The sequence below is a fragment of the Littorina saxatilis genome, linkage group LG14, assembly GCF_037325665.1.
Source record: "Littorina saxatilis isolate snail1 linkage group LG14, US_GU_Lsax_2.0, whole genome shotgun sequence".
In the NCBI taxonomy this organism is placed as follows: domain Eukaryota; kingdom Metazoa; phylum Mollusca; class Gastropoda; order Littorinimorpha; family Littorinidae; genus Littorina; species Littorina saxatilis.
The window spans coordinates 45,552,664-45,572,166 of NC_090258.1; the positions used below are offsets into that span (position 1 = coordinate 45,552,664).

General features: G+C 43.5%; 1 protein-coding gene across 1 annotated transcript in view; it reads left to right on the forward strand.

Moving 5' to 3' along the window:
• The window catches only part of LOC138947875 (mucin-4-like), a gene marked incomplete in the record, with an annotated part of 178,564 nt that overhangs the window by 117,950 nt on the left and 41,111 nt on the right, over positions 1-19,503 (forward strand). The window contains 3 exon segments of the mRNA XM_070319444.1: positions 3,480-3,570; positions 4,536-4,591; positions 12,064-12,160. Coding sequence (XP_070175545.1) covers positions 3,480-3,570; positions 4,536-4,591; positions 12,064-12,160 — 244 coding nt within the window.

The window sequence follows — 19,503 nt, forward strand, 5'->3', positions numbered from 1 at the left end:
CTGATGCGAAGCCAATTCAGACATTGATCAACAATGGGCGCTACGCTCAACCCTCGGGTCGCTCCGCCGTGCCAACTGTATCCTTGGACCGGACAGTGTCTGATACTGGGTCGCCGCCCACCTCCCCGAAGCAGGAAAGAGTTTACAATGTTCTTCTGTCAGAGAAAGACTATGTGCCCCATACACCGACATTGCGTCTCCCCCCGTCATGTAAGACATTACTGATAGGAGACTCAAACCTGAAACACTTAGACAGGAGACGGCTAGACAGATCAGGCCAAACACAGATTAGAACATTTAGAGGAGTAAACATAGCACAGCTAACACAGATTATTTGTACAGGAGCTATCTCCCCACAAGTAGGGAAACTTCTCCTAAATGTTGGCACTAATGACTATGGGGCTAAAGATGTTGACATTGTACAGGAGTACAAAAAGCTATTAGAAGCCATTGCCACCCATTTCCCCACAGCCACAACGTTTGTCGCAGCCATCCCACCGCAGAGTCGCCACAAAAGGAATGAAAAAAATCTCCAAGATAAACAGTGAACTGGCAAACATTTGTGGAGGGAACGTATCCTTTCTGTCTCTGAAGTCCGTTTGGAAAAGGGACCAACAAGGGAAGATAAACCCTGGCCTTCTTGCGGACAAAGTCCATTATTCCGCGAGAGGACTGTCATTGTTGCTGCAAGAAGCACAAGCGGTGCTTTGTGAAGCAAGCACTGACACTAAACAGGAACACGCACCCTACGCCAACGTGACCAAACAGAACACAAGAACGTCGCCATCTGAACAAGGCCTGCAGCAACCATCATAATAATACTGTGTGTGTCACGACAGAGCTTAGCATACAATGAATAATAATACTGTGTGTGTCACGACAGAGCTGAGCATACAATGAATAATAATACTGTGTGTGTCACGACAGAGCTAAGCATGCAATGAATAATAATACTGTGTGTGTCACGACAGAGCTAAGCATACAATGAATAATAATACTGTGTGTGTCACGACAGAGCTGAGCATACAATGAATAATAATACTGTGTGTGTCACGACAGAGCTTAGCATACAATGAATAATAATACTGTGTGTGTCACGACAGAGCTAGGCATACAATGAATAATAATACTGTGTGTGTCACGACAGAGCTGAGAATACAATGAATAATAATATTGTGTGTGTCACAACAGAGCTAAGCATACAATGAATAATAATACTGTGTGTGTCACGACAGAGCTGAGCATACAATGAATAATAATACTGTGTGTGTCACGACAGAGCTAGGCATACAATGAATAATAATACTGTGTGTGTCACGACAGAGCTAAGCATACAATGAATAATAATACTGTGTGTGTCACGACAGAGCTAAGCATACAATGAATAATAATACTGTGTGTGTCACGACAGAGCTAAGCATACAATGAATAATAATACTGTGTGTGTCACGACAGAGCTAAGCATGCAATGAATAATAATACTGTGTGTGTCACGACAGAGCTAAGCATACAATGAATAATAATACTGTGTGTGTCACGACAGAGCTAAGCATGCAATGAATAATAATACTGTGTGTGTCACGACAGAGCTAGGCATACAATGAATAATAATACTGTGTGTGTCACGACAGAGCTAAGCATACAATGAATAATAATACTGTGTGTGTCACGACAGAGCTAAGCATGCAATGAATAATAATACTGTGTGTGTCACGACAGAGCTAGGCATACAATGAATAATAATACTGTGTGTGTCACGACAGAGCTAAGCATACAATGAATAATAATACTGTGTGTGTCACGACAGAGCTGAGAATACAATGAATAATAATATTGTGTGTGTCACGACAGAGCTTAGCATACAATGAAGAATAATACTGTGTGTGTCACGACAGAGCTTAGCATACAATGAAGAATAATACTGTGTGTGTCACGACAGAGCTAGGCATACAATGAATAATAATACTGTGTGTGTCACGACAGAGCTGAGCATACAATGAATAATAATACTGTGTGTGTCACGACAGAGCTAAGCATACAATGAAGAATAATACTGTGTGTGTCACGACAGAGCTGAGCATACAATGAAGAATAATACTGTGTGTGTCACGACAGAGCTGAGCATACAATGAATAATAATATTGTGTGTGTCACGACAGAGCTAGGCATACAATGAATAATAATACTGTGTGTGTCACGACAGAGCTAGGCATACAATGAATAATAATACTGTATGTGTCACGACAGAGCTAGGCATACAATGAATAATAATACTGTGTGTGTCGCGACAGAGCTAAGCATACAATGAATAATAATATTGTGTGTGTCACGACAGAGCTGAGAATACAATGAATAATAATATTGTGTGTGTCACGACAGAGCTGAGAATACAATGAATAATAATATTGTGTGTGTCACAACAGAGCTAAGCATACAATGAATAATAATACTGTGTGTGTCACGACAGAGCTAAGCATACAATGAATAATAATACTGTGTGTGTCACGACAGAGCTAGGCATACAATGAATAATAATACTGTGTGTGTCACGACAGAGCTGAGCATACAATGAAGAATAATATTGTGTGTGTCACGACAGAGCTAGGCATACAATGAATAATAATACTGTGTGTGTCACGACAGAGCTAAGCATACAATGAATAATAATACTGTGTGTGTCACGACAGAGCTAAGCATACAATGAATAATAATATTGTGTGTGTCACGACAGAGCTTAGCATACAATGAAGAATAATATTGTGTGTGTCACGACAGAGCTAAGCATACAATGAATAATAATACTGTGTGTGTCACGACAGAGCTTAGCATACAATGAAGAATAATACTGTGTGTGTCACGACAGAGCTAAGCATACAATGAATAATAATACTGTGTGTGTCACGACAGAGCTGAGCATACAATGAAGAATAATATTGTGTGTGTCACGACAGAGCTGAGCATACAATGAATAATAATACTGTGTGTGTCACGACAGAGCTAAGCATACAATGAATAATAATACTGTGTGTGTCACGACAGAGCTGAGCATACAATGAATAATAATACTGTGTGTGTCACGACAGAGCTTAGCATACAATGAAGAGTAATATTGTGTGTGTCACGACAGAGCTGAGAATACAATGAATAATCATACTGTGTATGTCACGACAGAGCTAAGCATACAATGAATAATAATACTGTGTGTGTCACGACAGAGCTGAGCATACAATGAAGAATAATATTGTGTGTGTCACGACAGAGCTAGGCATACAATGAATAATAATACTGTGTGTGTCACGACAGAGCTGAGCATACAATGAATAATAATACTGTGTGTGTCACGACAGAGCTAGGCATACAATGAATAATAATACTGTGTGTGTCACGACAGAGCTTAGCATACAATGAATAATAATACTGTGTGTGTCACGACAGAGCTAAGCATACAATGAATAATAATACTGTGTGTGTCACGACAGAGCTGAGCAGTGTGTGTGAAGCTAACTCCAGCCCATGTCTGAACGGAGGTCAGTGTGTCACCACCACAGACAGCCTGGGCTACACCTGCCGGTGAGTGTTAGGGTGTTACAGTGTGTTACTGTATGTTACAGTGTGTCACTGTGTGTTACTGTGTGTCACCAACACAGACAGCCTGGGTTACAATTTTACAGGTGTGAATGCAGTTTCTACAGCATACAAACAAGTTGTGTTTCAGGTGTAAAGACGGTTACTACGGCAAACAAACAAGTTGTGATGCTGTGTTTCAGGTGTAAAGACGGTTTCTATGTCCTACAAACAATTTGTGTTGCCGTGTTTCAGGTGTAAAGACGGTTTCTGTCCCATACAATTTGTGTTGCCGTGTTTCAGGTGTAAAGACGGTTTGTATGTCATACAAACAATTTGTGTTGCCGTGTTTCAGGTGTAAAGACGGTTTGTATGTCATACAAACAATTTGTGTTGCCGTGTTTCAGTTGTAAAAGCGGTTTCTATGTCATACAAACAATTTGTGTTGCCGTGTTTCAGGTGTAAAGACGGTTTGTATGTCATACAAACAATTTGTGTTGCCGTGTTTCAGTTGTAAAAGCGGTTTCTATGTCATACAAACAATTTGTGTTGCTGTGTTTTTGGTGTAACGACGGTTTGTCTGTCATACAAACAATTTGTGTTGCCGTGTTTCAGGTGTAAAGACGGTTTGTATGTCATACAAACAATTTGTGTTGCCGTGTTTCAGGTGTAAAGACGGTTTGTATGTCATACAAACAATTTGTGTTGCCGTGTTTCAGTTGTAAAAGCGGTTTCTATGTCATACAAACAATTTGTGTTGCTGTGTTTTTGGTGTAACGACGGTTTGTCTGTCATACAAACAATTTGTGTTGCTGTGTTTTTGGTGTAACGACGGTTTGTCTGTCATACAAACAATTTGTGTTGCTGTGTTTTTGGTGTAACGACGGTTTGTCTGTCATACAAACAATTTGTGTTGCTGTGTTTTAGGTATAAAGACGGTTTCTATGACATGGTATTTTGCTGTGTTTCAGGTGTAAAGACGGATGGTCCGGTTTGGATTGTGGGGACGAGGATGAAGAAGCAAAAAGTGAGTCTTGCTGTCCTTTAACAGGAAGCATTCTGTCTGCTTGTCACACATGTGCAAGCAGCCAAACACACGTCACCATTACCATGAACACCGACACACACAATCACCTTTCTTCGCCTAGAACACAAAGTTTCATGTCATATGTTGGTGATATGTTTGAACTGGTGTCTATTGTAAATTTATAAATGAAACATGTGTGATATAAATAATAAATATGTGATATAAATGCTATCTTCATTGTACATTCTTAATAAGGAGGGGAGGGGGGGTGGCGCACGAATATCACTGTGCATTATCAATAGCACATTGTGTTGTACAGAACTGAAGACAACTCTGATCTTCGTGGGGTCGGTGCTGGGCGGTGTGTGTCTGTGTGATATAATTAATATCACCCTGTATTACACAGAACTAAGAGAGAGAAAAACTGATCATCGTGTTAATATCACCTTGTGTTACACAGAACTGAAAACAACTCTGATCATTGTGGGGTCGGTGCTGGGCGGTGTGTGTCTGTTTGATATAATCAATATCACCCTGTGTTACACAGAACTGAAAACAACTCTGATCATTGTGGGGTCGGTGCTGGGCGGTGTGTGTCTGTGTATTATAATTAATATCACCCTGTGTTACACAGAACTGAAAACAACTCTGATCATCGTGGGGTCGGGGCTGGGCGGTGTGTGTCTTTGTGATATAATTAATATCACCCTGTGTTACACAGAAACTGAAGACAACTCTGATCATTGTGGGGTCGGTGCTGGGCGGTGTGTGTCTGTGTGATATAATTAATATCACCCTGTGTTACACAGAACTGAAGACAACTCTGTGTTAGGAAACGCTACCGTTGCTGAGCTTTGGTTCGGTTTTGTGTGTTGCATGTAGTTGACTTATTTGTACTTTGTGGGAAAGTACCGATATTATATTTTGTAAACACAATATTTATGCTTGGACGAGAATGCAGGTGAACTTTCTAGTCCTGTCAAAACAAGTTGTTTACCATGCTGTTTTAGTCGTGAGTTCGTGGCGTTCGTTCGGATTAAGTGTGTCGGCGCTTTTGATGTACGTCAGAGAGAATGTCGCTAGTTTAGTCCATGCACGGCTCGTATAATGTAGTTGTATCGTGTTCGGTCTGGAATATTCTCGAGATTGAGTATTTACTATATATGCCAGCGCGATTTGAATGTTAAAAAAAGCTTCTATTTGAGTTCTGCTACGATGTGCAGTTGTATGTATTGAATGCTGAATAAATCCTCGAACTCAATTTGACGAGTTGTTTTCTGCTGCTGCGAAGACGGGCGACGTAGAATAAAAGAACACAACTATACGACGTTTGAGAACTTGTGGCAATCTCAAGTGTCGTGTAACAATTGGGGGCCAAGCCAAGGATCTACGTTTAACGCCAAGGGTTTTCCAGCAACAAAGACAGTCAAGACAGTCACAGGAGGTAGCCATCAATCGGGTGTATCCTGAGGGATCAGTATTGAGACTACGGAACCGTGGATTCGGTGTGACTGGTGAAGAGTTTGGTAATCGCCGCAGCTCGGTACGGTGAGCGACGCCGGAGTGTATCGGGATTACAGAGGTTAGCTGCCGTTTGGACGAGACGGACTTCGTCGCGGAGCTAGTGCATTAATACTACGAAATACGACTGAGGTACGTCATGTACGTATCGTGAACAGAGTGCGCCGTCACGTTAGACGAGGAGGGTGGCAGCCTGCGTCTACGAAGGTGAACAGCGACGAGAGAAGCAGCGGAGGTGCAGTAGAGACTGTGTTCTTTTAGAAGACTACATTTGTCTACGTTCGGGGCTGTGAAAGAATACAGACGAACGCACCGGAAAAGACCAGAATGGCTGAGTTCTGGGGAAAAGGAATTGAACTGGGACTAAAAGGCAAGCAGTTGACGGAGTTCGTCGAGTCCCAGACACGACTGCTGGCGCAGCGTGAAGAAAGACAAGCGCAGCGTGAGCGAGAAGAAAAAGAAAGACAAGCGCAGCGTGAGCGAGAAGAAAAAGAAAGACAAGCGCAGCGTGAAGAAAGACAAGCGCAGCGTGAAGATAAAGAAAGACAAGCGCAGCGTGAAGAAAAAGAAAGACAGGCGCAGCGTGAAGAAAGAGAAAGAGAAGCACAGCGTGAAGAAAGGCAAATTGAGCTGAAACGCTTGGAGCTCCAGATAGAAATTGAGACGAAGCGCTTAGAGCTTCAGACAGAAATGGTGCGTGTTCAAAACGAGCACGAGGCACCACGCCAAAGAGATAACCAGCAGCAAATGTTACACAGGGCACCGAAACTTCCAGCATTCACTGACGGGAAGGACCAGATCGACTGCTACCTTGCAAGATTCGAGAGGTTCGCTGAGAGTGCTAGATGGCAGCGCGACGACTGGGCGATTCAACTCAGCGCACATTTGACTGGGGCAGCACTTGAGGTCTACACTAGACTCTCAAACGATGACGCCAGAGACTATGATGTACTGAAGGAAGCTCTGTTGCGTTGCTACAACTTCACTGAAAGGGGCTACCGTCAACGCTTCCGCGAATGCCAGCCATTGTCTGGAGAGACACCGAGCCAGTTTGTGGAGCGCCTGTCGTCATACCTGCAGAAGTGGGTGGAGTTATCAGGTGAAGAGCAGTCATACGAGAGTCTGCATGACTTGATCGTGAAGGAGCAGTTCCTTAATGCCTGCCCGAAGGACCTGGCGACCCGCTTGGAAGAGCAAAAACTGCGGGGTTTGAAGGACATTACTGATGCTGCTGAGCGTTATCTCATTGCTCATGGAAGGACCCTGGGGACGTCAAAGTTATCAAAACCTTTCCAGAAGAGCGGGAACCAGGGAAACCAACCTGCCAAGGGACAAACTGAGTCCGCACCATCATCCAATGAAGGGCAGAACATAACGTGTTTCCATTGCAATGCCAAGGGCCACCGAGTCGCCAACTGTCCCCAAAAGAAAAATAACGGACATGTCAATGACAAAGCGCAAGAACATCGACGGAGATATTACGACAACAAGAGGCAAACGAGTGGCTCGAACCAACAAGTATGTGCGAGCAGCGTCATACTTCCAAGGGCTGCCGAGCAAGTGGCTACACCATCGGACGTGGAAGAATGTATTTCTGATGGCCAGCTTCTACTCGCCAATGGCAAGTCAATCTCTGTCGTCGCCAGCGCAGCTGTGTCAGTGTCGAACATGCCCGTGTCGAAGGGATTGGTTGAGAAGCAGGAAGTGACTGTTCTAAGAGATTCGGGCTGCAATGGGGTCATCGTCAAAGAGGATCTGGTGCCAACAGAGAAGTTCACTGGTGACTTCAAGTGGACGCTCATGGCTGACAGCAAATGCGTGAAGGCACCAGTGGTAAAAATCCAGATCGATACTCCATACTTCACCGGAGAAGTTGAGGCCGTCTGCCTGAAGAAGCCCTTGTACGATCTACTAATTGGGAACATTGGGGGTGCGAGACGTCCTGATGACCCTGATTTCGAATGGAGAATGGGCTCAGTTCAGCCTGCTGCTGAGGAGGAAGACCCACTGCCATTCGCGAATGAAGATATCAGCGAACTGTTACGAGATGACAGAGCAACTGTGCATCGCCGCGACCAGCCGCAGGTTGTAAGCGCTGTGACGACCAGAGCCCAGGCGAAGAAGGACAAAACAACTACGCCACTCAGGGTCACCAACAGTTCTGCAACTGCTGTCGTGGACAGGGATCGGCTGATTCAGCTACAGGAAGCTGATTCGACCTTAACAAAGTACAGGAGTCGTCCTGTCAAGGAGATGACTAAGGGCGAAGGCACTGTGCACTTTGAGGTGAAGGCCAAGATCCTGTACAGAGTGTTCCAGCACGCGAGAGTCAACGGTGGGAAGCCATTACGTCAAGTTCTGGTGCCTCAACCACTTAGGCGCCAGGTGATGGAGGTGGCCCACGACTCTATTATGGGAGGTCACCTGGGTGTCAAGAAGACATCGGACAGAATCCAGGCTGCGTTTTACTGGCCAGGACTGCATGCAGATGTGACTCGATTCTGCCGATCGTGCGATATTTGCCAGAAAACCATACCTCGAGGAAGGGTCCCGAAAGTGCCGTTGCAGAAGATGCCTTTGATCGACCGACCTTTCAAGAGGGTGGCCATTGACCTCATCGGCGAGATAAAACCGCCAAGTGAAGCGGGTCATCGTTGGGTACTGACCCTGGTAGACTATGCAACCAGGTACCCAGAAGCCGTGCCTCTGAAGAAAATTGACACCGAGACTGTTGCCGAGGCACTTGTGGACATTTTCAGCAGAATTGGGGTTCCTGAAGAGATCCTCACAGACCTGGGGACACAGTTTGTCTCTGAATGCATGGAAGAGGTCAACAGGCTGCTGAGCATTCGTCACTTGACTACGACACCCTATCACCCGATGTGCAATGGGCTGGTAGAAAAATTCAATGCGACGCTGAAGTCCACGCTGAAGAAACTATGCAGTGAGCAGCCAAGGCAGTGGCATCGCTACATCACTGCCTTGCTATTTGCATACAGGGAGGTGCCACAAGAGTCCACTGGATTCTCCCCGTTCGAGCTGATGTACGGGCGGACCGTGAGAGGCCCGATGCAGATACTAAAGGAATTGTGGACGAAAGATGTGGACACACCTGAAGTGAAGAACAGTTACCAGTACGTGTTCGAGTTGCAAGAGAAACTGGAGGAGACTCTCGAGATTGCGAGAGAAAACTTGAGAAAGTCTCAGGATAGTGGAAAGCACTACTACGACCGCAAAGCCGTAAACAGGAAGTTTACACCAGGTAACAAAGTGCTGATACTGCTTCCCACTGATCACAACAAACTACTGATGCAGTGGAAAGGCCCATACGAGGTTGAGGCCGTGGTAGGGATCAACGACTACAAGGTGAATGTCGGCAAGAAGTCCAAGATCTACCACGCTAACCTCCTGAAACTGTATGTGGAGAGACCTCCGGAAGCAGTACAGGTCGCAGCAATGGTGCAAGAACCAGCCGAACTAGACGAGTTCGACGGTGAGGAACTACTGGAGTTGGGAGACCTCCACAAGAAAGAGGGAGTGGATGACGTCAAGCTAGGACCTGACCTGACAGAAGATCAGCAGAAGGAGCTGCATGATTTTATGGGCGACTTCACCCATAGGTTCTCTGATGTTCCAGGCTCTACGTCCTTGGTCGAACATGAAGTCCACCTCACATCTGACGTTCCTGTTCGCTCAAAACCCTACCCTATCCCGTTTCAGGCTCGGGAATCCTTGAAGAAGGACATCGACAACATGTTGAAGATGGGGGTCATCCGTGAATCATCATCCCCTTACTCATCTTCCGTTGTTGTTGTCAAGAAGAAAGACGGCACAAACAGGGTATGCATTGACTTCAGGAAAGTCAATAAGATCACCGTGTTTGACCCTGAACCAATGCCGACGGCAACTGATCTATTCCGACAGTTAACCGGCAGTAAGATCTTCTCGAAGATCGATCTCAGCAAGGGATATTGGCAGATTCCTGTGCGCGAAGAGGACATACCAAAGACCGCCTTTGCAACTCCAGACGGAACGTATGAGTGCCTGCGGATGCCTTTTGGCATGGTGAACAGTGGTGCTACCCTTACGAGGGGAATGCGAAAAATGCTCAAAGGAATGAAGAATGTTGTGTACTACTGGGATGATCTGCTAGTCCACACGGAGACCTTTGCGGAGCATCTGGAGACTTTGAGGGAACTGTTTTCCCGCCTGACAAAAGCTAATCTGACCGTGAGACCCAGCAAGTGCATTTTGGGGACCGACAACGTTGACTTCATAGGTCATTCACTGAAGGAAGGTCAAAAGGGGCTTTTGTTGGAAAACGTCACCAAGATCCTCAATGCGCCACGTCCTGAAACCAAGAAGCAGGTGCGATCCTTCCTTGGATTGGCTGGGTACTACAGAGAGTTCATTCCAAACTTCGCCGCCATAACGGCGCCTTTGTCGGACATGACCTGAAAAGGATGCCCCAACCGAATACTCTGGGGACCAGCTCAGGAGAAGGCATACCAGACCGTGCGCGACCTGATGTCACGAGACCCGGTGCTACGCCTTCCTGATACTGCCAAAGAGTTCATCTTGCGTACAGACGCATCGGACGAAGGGATCGGCGCCATGCTGATGCAAGAGCATGGAGGTAAACCGTTTCCGGTCAGCTATGCCAGCAAGAAGCTGTCAGGAGCCGAGAAGAACTACTCGACCATGGAGAAAGAGTGTTTAGCCATCGTGTGGGGAATCAAGAAATTTGAACTCTACCTCCAAGGGGTGAAATTCGTGCTTCAGACTGATCACAAACCCCTCACCTACCTGAACTCTGCGAAGTTTGTGAATAATCGTATCATGAGGTGGGTGATGTACTTGCAGAACTTTGATATGCGAGTGGAATCGATCAAGGGTTCAGACAATGTTGGAGCAGATTTTCTCAGCCGAGTATGTGATTAAAACTGTGTTCATTCTCCAACAGACTAATGTACATACCTGGATTTCAATCTGTTATGTATACATAATATGTGTACAGGTTGCGTTTCAATGATTGAAAGAAATTAGGTAAATTTCTTCTGGTGTTGGGGGTAATGTTAGGAAACGCTACCGTTGCTGAGCTTTGGTTCGGTTTTGTGTGTTGCATGTAGTTGACTTATTTGTACTTTGTGGGAAAGTACCGATATTATATTTTGTAAACACAATATTTATGCTTGGACGAGAATGCAGGTGAACTTTCTAGTCCTGTCAAAACAAGTTGTTTACCATGCTGTTTTAGTCGTGAGTTCGTGGCGTTCGTTCGGATTAAGTGTGTCGGCGCTTTTGATGTACGTCAGAGAGAATGTCGCTAGTTTAGTCCATGCACGGCTCGTATAATGTAGTTGTATCGTGTTCGGTCTGGAATATTCTCGAGATTGAGTATTTACTATATATGCCAGCGCGAATTGAATGTTAAAAAAAAGCTTCTATTTGAGTTCTGCTACGATGTGCAGTTGTATGTATTGAATGCTGAATAAATCCTCGAACTCAATTTGACGAGTTGTTTTCTGCTGCTGCGAAGACGGGCGACGTAGAATAAAAGAACACAACTATACGACGTTTGAGAACTTGTGGCAATCTCAAGTGTCGTGTAACACTCTGATCATCGTGGGGTCGGGGCTAGGCGGTGTGTGTCTGTGTGATATAATTAATATCACCCTGTGTTACTCAGAACTGAAGACAACTCTGATCATAGTGGGGTCGGTGCTAGGCGGTGTGTGTCTGTGTAATATAATTAATATCACCCTGTGTTACACAGAAACTGAAGACAACTCTGATCATTGTGGGGTCGGTGTTGGGCGGTGTGTGTCTGTGTGATATAATTAATATCACCCTGTGTTACACAGAACTGAAGACAACTCTGATCATTGTGGGGTCGGTGCTGGGCGGTGTGTGTCTGTGTGATATAATTAATATCACCCTGTGTTACACAGAACTGAAGACAACTCTGATCATTGTGGGGTCGGTGCTGGGCGGTGTGTGTCTGCTGCTGCTGGTCGCTGTCCTCGCAATGTGCTTCGTCAGGAGCAGGTAACCTCTTCTTCTTGTTACCTTTGTTGTTATAAACATCTTATTAACACTTAGATGTGTGAGTGCTCTCCCTTAACGGTCACGTGTTCCTTGATAACCACTCTCTCTTAATTAGCAGCCATTGTAGGTATTGGCAGAAAAATGTTTCTTTACAGATCGTGAGAATGGAATGCAGTAGTATTGCTTGACGTCTTTGTTAATCAACCCTCCTGGTTATGACGCAATTGTTAATCAACCCTCGTGGTTATGACGTCTTAGTTAACTTACCTTCGGGGTTATGATGTCATTGTTAATCAACCCTCGTGGTTATGATGTCATTGTTAATCAACCCTCGTGGTTATGACGTCATTGTTAATCAATCCTCGTGGTATGACGTATTTGTTAATCAACCCTCGTGGTTATGACGCCATTGTTAATCAACCCTCGTGGTTATGACGCCATTGTTAATCAACCCTCGTGGTTATGACGTCATTGTTAATCAACCCTCGTGGTTATGACGCAATTGTTAATCAACCCTCGTGGTTATGACGTCATTGTTCATCAACCCTCGTGGTTATGACGCCATTGTTAATCAACCCTCGTGGTAATGACGTCTTTGTTAACTTACCCTCGGGATTATGACGTCATTGTTTAGTAACCCTCGTTGTTGTGTGTTGATTAAAGAGTTCTGCATTTTATTTCTCATCTGACTGTTCATTTTATGTTCCCACCTCGAAAGGTTATTGATTATACTATTAAATGTTTTTAATTATTAGATTGTCCAGTCTGTATTCTGCCTACTGAGGCCAAATGACCGTCAGTCATCATTCCTGCAGTGTTAGAATTGTCTCTAGTATTGTAAACCGCTACCAGACATTAAGACAAGAGTGTTAGAACTGTCTCTATTATTGAGGACCGCTACTGGACATTAAGACAAGAGTGTTAGAACTGTCTCTATTATTGAGGACCGCTACCAGACATTAAGACAAGAGTGTGTTAGAACTGCCTCTATTATTGAGGACCGCTACTAGACATTAAGACAAGAGAGTGTTAGAACTGCCTCTATTATTGAGGACCGCTACTGGACATTAAGACAAGAGTGTTAGAACTGTCTCTATTATTGAGGACCGCTACCAGACATTAAGACAAGAGTGTGTTAGAACTGCCTCTATTATTGAGGACCGCTACTAGACATTAAGACAAGAGAGTGTTAGAACTGCCTCTATTATTGAGGACCGCTACCAGACATTAAGACAAGAGTGTGTTAGAACTGCCTCTATTATTGAGGACCGCTACCAGACATTAAGACAAGAGAGTGTTAGAACTGTCTCTATTATTGAGGACCGCTACCAGACATTAAGACAAGAGAGTGTTAGAACTGTCTCTATTATTGAGGACCGCTACCAGACATTAAGACAAGAGTGTTAGAACTGTCTCTATTATTGAGGACCGCTACCAGACATTAAGACAAGAGAGTGTTAGAACTGTCTCTATTATTGAGGACCGCTACCAGACATTAAGACAAGAGTGTTAGAACTGTCTCTATTATTGAGGACCGCTACCAGACATTAAGACAAGAGAGTGTTAGAACTGCCTCTATTATTGAGGACCGCTACCAGACATTAAGAAAAGAGTGTTAGAACTGCCTCTATCATTGAGGACCGCTACCAGACATTAAGACAAGAGTGTTAGAACTGCTTCTATTATTGAGGACCGCTACTGGACATTAAGACAAGAGAGTGTTAGAACTGCCTCTATTATTGAGGACCGCTACTAGACATTAAGACAAGAGAGTGTTAGAACTGCCTCTATTATTGAGGACTGCTACTAGACATTAAAACAAGAGTGTTAGAACTGCCTCTATTATTGAGGACCGCTACCAGACATTAAGACAAGAGTGTTAGAACTGCCTCTATTATTGAGGACCGCTACCAGACATTAAGACAAGAGTGTTAGAACTGCCTCTATTATTGAGGACCGCTACTAGACATTAAGACAAGAGTGTTAGAACTGCCTCTATTATTGAGGACCGCTACCAGACATTAAGACAAGAGTGTTAGAACTGTCTCTATTATTGAGGACCGCTACCAGACATTAAGACAAGAGAGTGTTAGAACTGCCTCTATTATTGAGGACCGCTACCAGACATTAAGACAAGAGTGTTAGAACTGCCTCTATTATTGAGGACCGCTACCAGACATTAAGACAAGAGAGTGTTAGAACTGTCTCTATTATTGAGGACCGCTACCAGACATTAAGACAAGAGAGTGTTAGAACTGTCTCTATTATTGAGGACCGCTACCAGACATTAAGACAAGAGAGTGTTAGAACTGCCTCTATTATTGAGGACCGCTACCAGACATTAAGACAAGAGTGTTAGAACTGCCTCTATTATTGAGGACCGCTACCAGACAATAAGACAAGAGAGTGTTAGAACTGTCTCTATTATTGAGGACCGCTACCAGACATTAAGACAAGAGTGTTAGAACTGCTTCTATTATTGAGGACCGCTACTAGACATTAAGACAAGAGAGTGTTAGAACTGCCTCTATTATTGAGGACCGCTACCACACATTAAGACAAGAGAGTGTTAGAACTGTCTCTATTATTGAGGACCGCTACCAGACATTAAGACAAGAGAGTGTTAGAACTGTCTCTATTATTGAGGACGGCTACCAGACATTAAGACAAGAGAGTGTTAGAACTGTCTCTATAATTGAGGACCGCTACCAGACATTAAGACAAGAGAGTGTTAGAATTGCCTCTATTATTGAGGACCGCTACCAGACATTAAGACAAGAGAGTGTTAGAACTGTCTCTATTATTGAGGACCGCTACCAGACATTAAGACAAGAGAGTGTTAGAACTGCCTCTATTATTGAGGACCGCTACCACACATTAAGACAAGAGAGTGTTAGAACTGTCTCTATTATTGAGGACCGCTACCAGACATTAAGACAAGAGAGTGTTAGAACTGCCTCTATTATTGAGGACCGCTACCAGACATTAAGACAAAAGAGTGTTAGAACTGCCTCTATTATTGAGGACCGCTACCAGACATTAAGACAAGAGAGTGTTAGAACTGCCTCTATTATTGAGGACCGCTACCAGACATTAAGACAAGAGAGTGTTAGAACTGCCTCTATTATTGAGGACCGTTACTAGACATTAAGACAAGAGAGTGTTAGAACTGTCTCTATTATTGAGGACCGCTACCAGACATTAAGACAAGAGAGTGTTAGAACTGTCTCTATTATTGAGGACCGCTACCAGACATTAAGACAAGAGTGTTAGAACTGTCTCTATTATTGAGAACCGCTACTAGACATTAAGACAAGAGAGTGTTAGAACTGCCTCTATTATTGAGGACCGCTACCAGACATTAAGACAAGAGAGTGTTAGAACTGTCTCTATTATTGAGGACCGCTACCAGACATTAAGACAAGAGAGTGTTAGAACTGCCTCTATTATTGAGGACCGCTACTGGACATTAAGACAAGAGAGTGTTAGAACTGTCTCTATTATTGAGGACCGCTAACAGACATTAAGACAAGAGTGTTAGAACTGCCTCTATTATTGAGGACCGCTACCAGACATTAAGACAAGAGAGTGTTAGAACTGTCTCTATTATTGAGGACCGCTACTAGACATTAAGACAAGAGTGTTAGAACTGCCTCTATTATTGAGGACCGCTACTAGACATTAAGACAAGAGAGTGTTAGAACTGTCTCTATATTTGAGGACCGCTACCAGACATTAAGACAAGAGAGTGTTAGAACTGCCTCTATTATTAAGGACCGCTACTAGACATTAAGACAAGAGAGTGTTAGAACTGTCTCTATTATTGAGGACCGCTACCAGACATTAAGATAAGAGAGTGTTAGAACTGCCTCTATTATTGAGGACCGCTACTAGACATTAAGACAAGAGAGTGTTAGAACTGCCTCTATTATTGAGGACCGCTACCAGACATTAAGACAAGAGAGTGTTAGAACTGTCTCTATTATTGAGGACCGCTACCAGACATTAAGACAAGAGAGTGTTAGAACTGTCTCTATTATTGAGGACCGCTACCAGACATTAAGACAAGAGAGTGTTAGAATTGCCTCTATTATTGAGGACCGCTACCAGACATTAAGACAAGAGAGTGTTAGAACTGTCTCTATTATTGAGGACCGCTACCAGACATTAAGACAAGAGAGTGTTAGAACTGCCTCTATTATTGAGGACCGCTACCACACATTAAGACAAGAGAGTGTTAGAACTGTCTCTATTATTGAGGACCGCTACCAGACATTAAGACAAGAGAGTGTTAGAACTGCCTCTATTATTGAGGACCGCTACCAGACATTAAGACAAAAGAGTGTTAGAACTGCCTCTATTATTGAGGACCGCTACCAGACATTAAGACAAGAGAGTGTTAGAACTGCCTCTATTATTGAGGACCGCTACCAGACATTAAGACAAGAGAGTGTTAGAACTGCCTCTATTATTGAGGACCGTTACTAGACATTAAGACAAGAGAGTGTTAGAACTGTCTCTATTATTGAGGACCGCTACTAGACATTAAGACAAGAGAGTGTTAGAACTGCCTCTATTATTGAGGACCGCTACCAGACATTAAGACAAGAGAGTGTTAGAACTGTCTCTATTATTGAGGACCGCTACCAGACATTAAGACAAGAGAGTGTTAGAACTGCCTCTATTATTGAGGACCGCTACTGGACATTAAGACAAGAGAGTGTTAGAACTGTCTCTATTATTGAGGACCGCTACTAGACATTAAGACAAGAGTGTTAGAACTGTCTCTATTATTGAGGACCGCTACTAGACATTAAGACAAGAGAGTGTTAGAACTGTCTCTATTATTGAGGACCGCTACCAGACATTAAGACAAGAGTGTTAGAACTGTCTCTATTATTGAGGACCGCTACCAGACATTAAGACAAGAGAGTGTTAGAACTGTCTCTATTATTGAGGACCGCTACTAGACATTAAGACAAGAGAGTGTTAGAACTGTCTCTATTATTGAGGACCGCTACTAGACATTAAGACAAGAGTGTTAGAACTGTCTCTATTATTGAGGACCTCTACCAGACATTAAGACAAGAGAGTGTTAGAACTGTCTCTATTATTGAGGACCGCTACCAGACATTAAGACAAGAGTGTTAGAACTGCCTCTATTATTGAGGACCGCTACCAGACATTAAGACAAGAGAGTGTTAGAACTGTCTCTATTATTGAGGACCGCTACCAGACATTAAGACAAGAGTGTTAGAACTGCCTCTATTATTGAGGACCGCTACCAGACATTAAGACAAGAGAGTGTTAGAACTGTCTCTATTATTGAGGACCGCTACCAGACATTAAGACAAGAGTGTTAGAACTGCCTCTATTATTGAGGACCGCTACTAGACATTAAGACAAGAGTGTTAGAACTGTCTCTATTATTGAGGACCGCTACCACACATTAAGACAAGAGTGTTAGAACTGTCTCTATTATTGAGGACCGCTACTAGACATTAAGACAAGAGTGTTAGAACTGCCTCTATTATTGAGGACCGCTACTAGACATTAAGACAAGAGTGTTAGAACTGTCTCTATTATTGAGGACCGCTACCAGACATTAAGACAAGAGTGTTAGAACTGCCTCTATTATTGAGGACCGCTACCAGACATTAAGACAAGAGAGTGTTAGAACTGTCTCTATTATTGAGGACCGCTACCAGACATTAAGACAAGAGTGTTAGAACTGCCTCTATTATTGAGGACCGCTACTAGACATTAAGACAAGAGTGTTAGAACTGTCTCTATTATTGAGGACCGCTACCAGACATTAAGACAAGAGTGTTAGAACTGCCTCTATTATTGAGGACCGCTACTAGACATTAAGACAAGAGAGTGTTAGAACTGTCTCTATTATTGAGGACCGCTACCACACATTAAGACAAGAGAGTGTTAGAACTGTCTCTATTATTGAGGACCGCTACCAGACATTAAGACAAGAGTGTTAGAACTGTCTCTATTATTGAGGACCGCTACCAGACATTAAGACAAGAGAGTGTTAGAACTGTCTCTATTATTGAGGACCGCTACCACACATTAAGACAAGAGAGTGTTAGAACTGCCTCTATTATTGAGGACCGCTACCACACATTAAGACAAGAGAGTGTTAGAACTGTCTCTATTATTGAGGACCGCTACCAGACATTAAGACAAGAGTGTTAGAACTGCCTCTATTATTGAGGACCGCTACCAGACATTAAGACAAGAGAGTGTTAGAACTGCCTCTATTATTGAGGACCGCTACCAGACATTAAGACAAGAGAGTGTTAGAACTGCCTCTATTGTTGAGGACCGCTACCAGACATTAAGACAAGAGAGTGTTAGAACTGCCTCTATTATTGAGGACCGTTACTAGACATTAAAACAAGAGAGTGTTAGAACTGTCTCTATTATTGAGGACCGCTACCAGACATTAAGACAAGAGTGTTAGAACTGTCTCTATTATTGAGGACCGCTACCAGACATTAAGACAAGAGAGTGTTAGAACTGCCTCTATTATTGAGGACCGCTACCAGACATAAAGACAAGAGAGTGTTAGAACTGTCTCTATTATTGAGGACCGCTACCAGACATTAAGACAAGAGAGTGTTAGAACTGCCTCTATTATTGAGGACCGCTACTGGACATTAAGACAAGAGAGTGTTAGAGCTGTCTCTATTATTGAGGACCGCTACCAGACATTAAGACAAGAGAGTGTTAGAACTGTCTCTATTATTGAGGACCGCTACCAGACATTAAGACAAGAGTGTTAGAACTGCCTCTATTATTGAGGACCGCTACCAGACATTAAGACAAGAGAGTGTTAGAACTGTCTCTATTATTGAGGACCGCTACCAGACATTAAGACAAGAGAGTGTTAGAACTGTCTCTATTATTGAGGACCGCTACCAGACATTAAGACAAGAGAGTGTTAGAACTGCCTCTATTATTGAGGACCGCTACCAGACATTAAGACAAGAGAGTGTTAGAACTGTCTCTATTATTGAGGACCGCTACCAGACATTAAGACAAGAGAGTGTTAGAACTGTCTCTATTATTGAGGACCGCTACCAGACATTAAGACAAGAGAGTGTTAGAACTGTCTCTATTATTGAGGACCGCTACCAGACATTAAGACAAGAGAGTGTTAGAACTGTCTCTATTATTGAGGACCGCTACTGGACATTAAGACAAGAGAGTGTTAGAGCTGTCTCTATTATTGAGGACCGCTACCAGACATAAAGACAAGAGAGTGTTAGAACTGCCTCTATTATTGAGGACCGCTACCAGACATAAAGACAAGAGAGTGTTAGAACTGC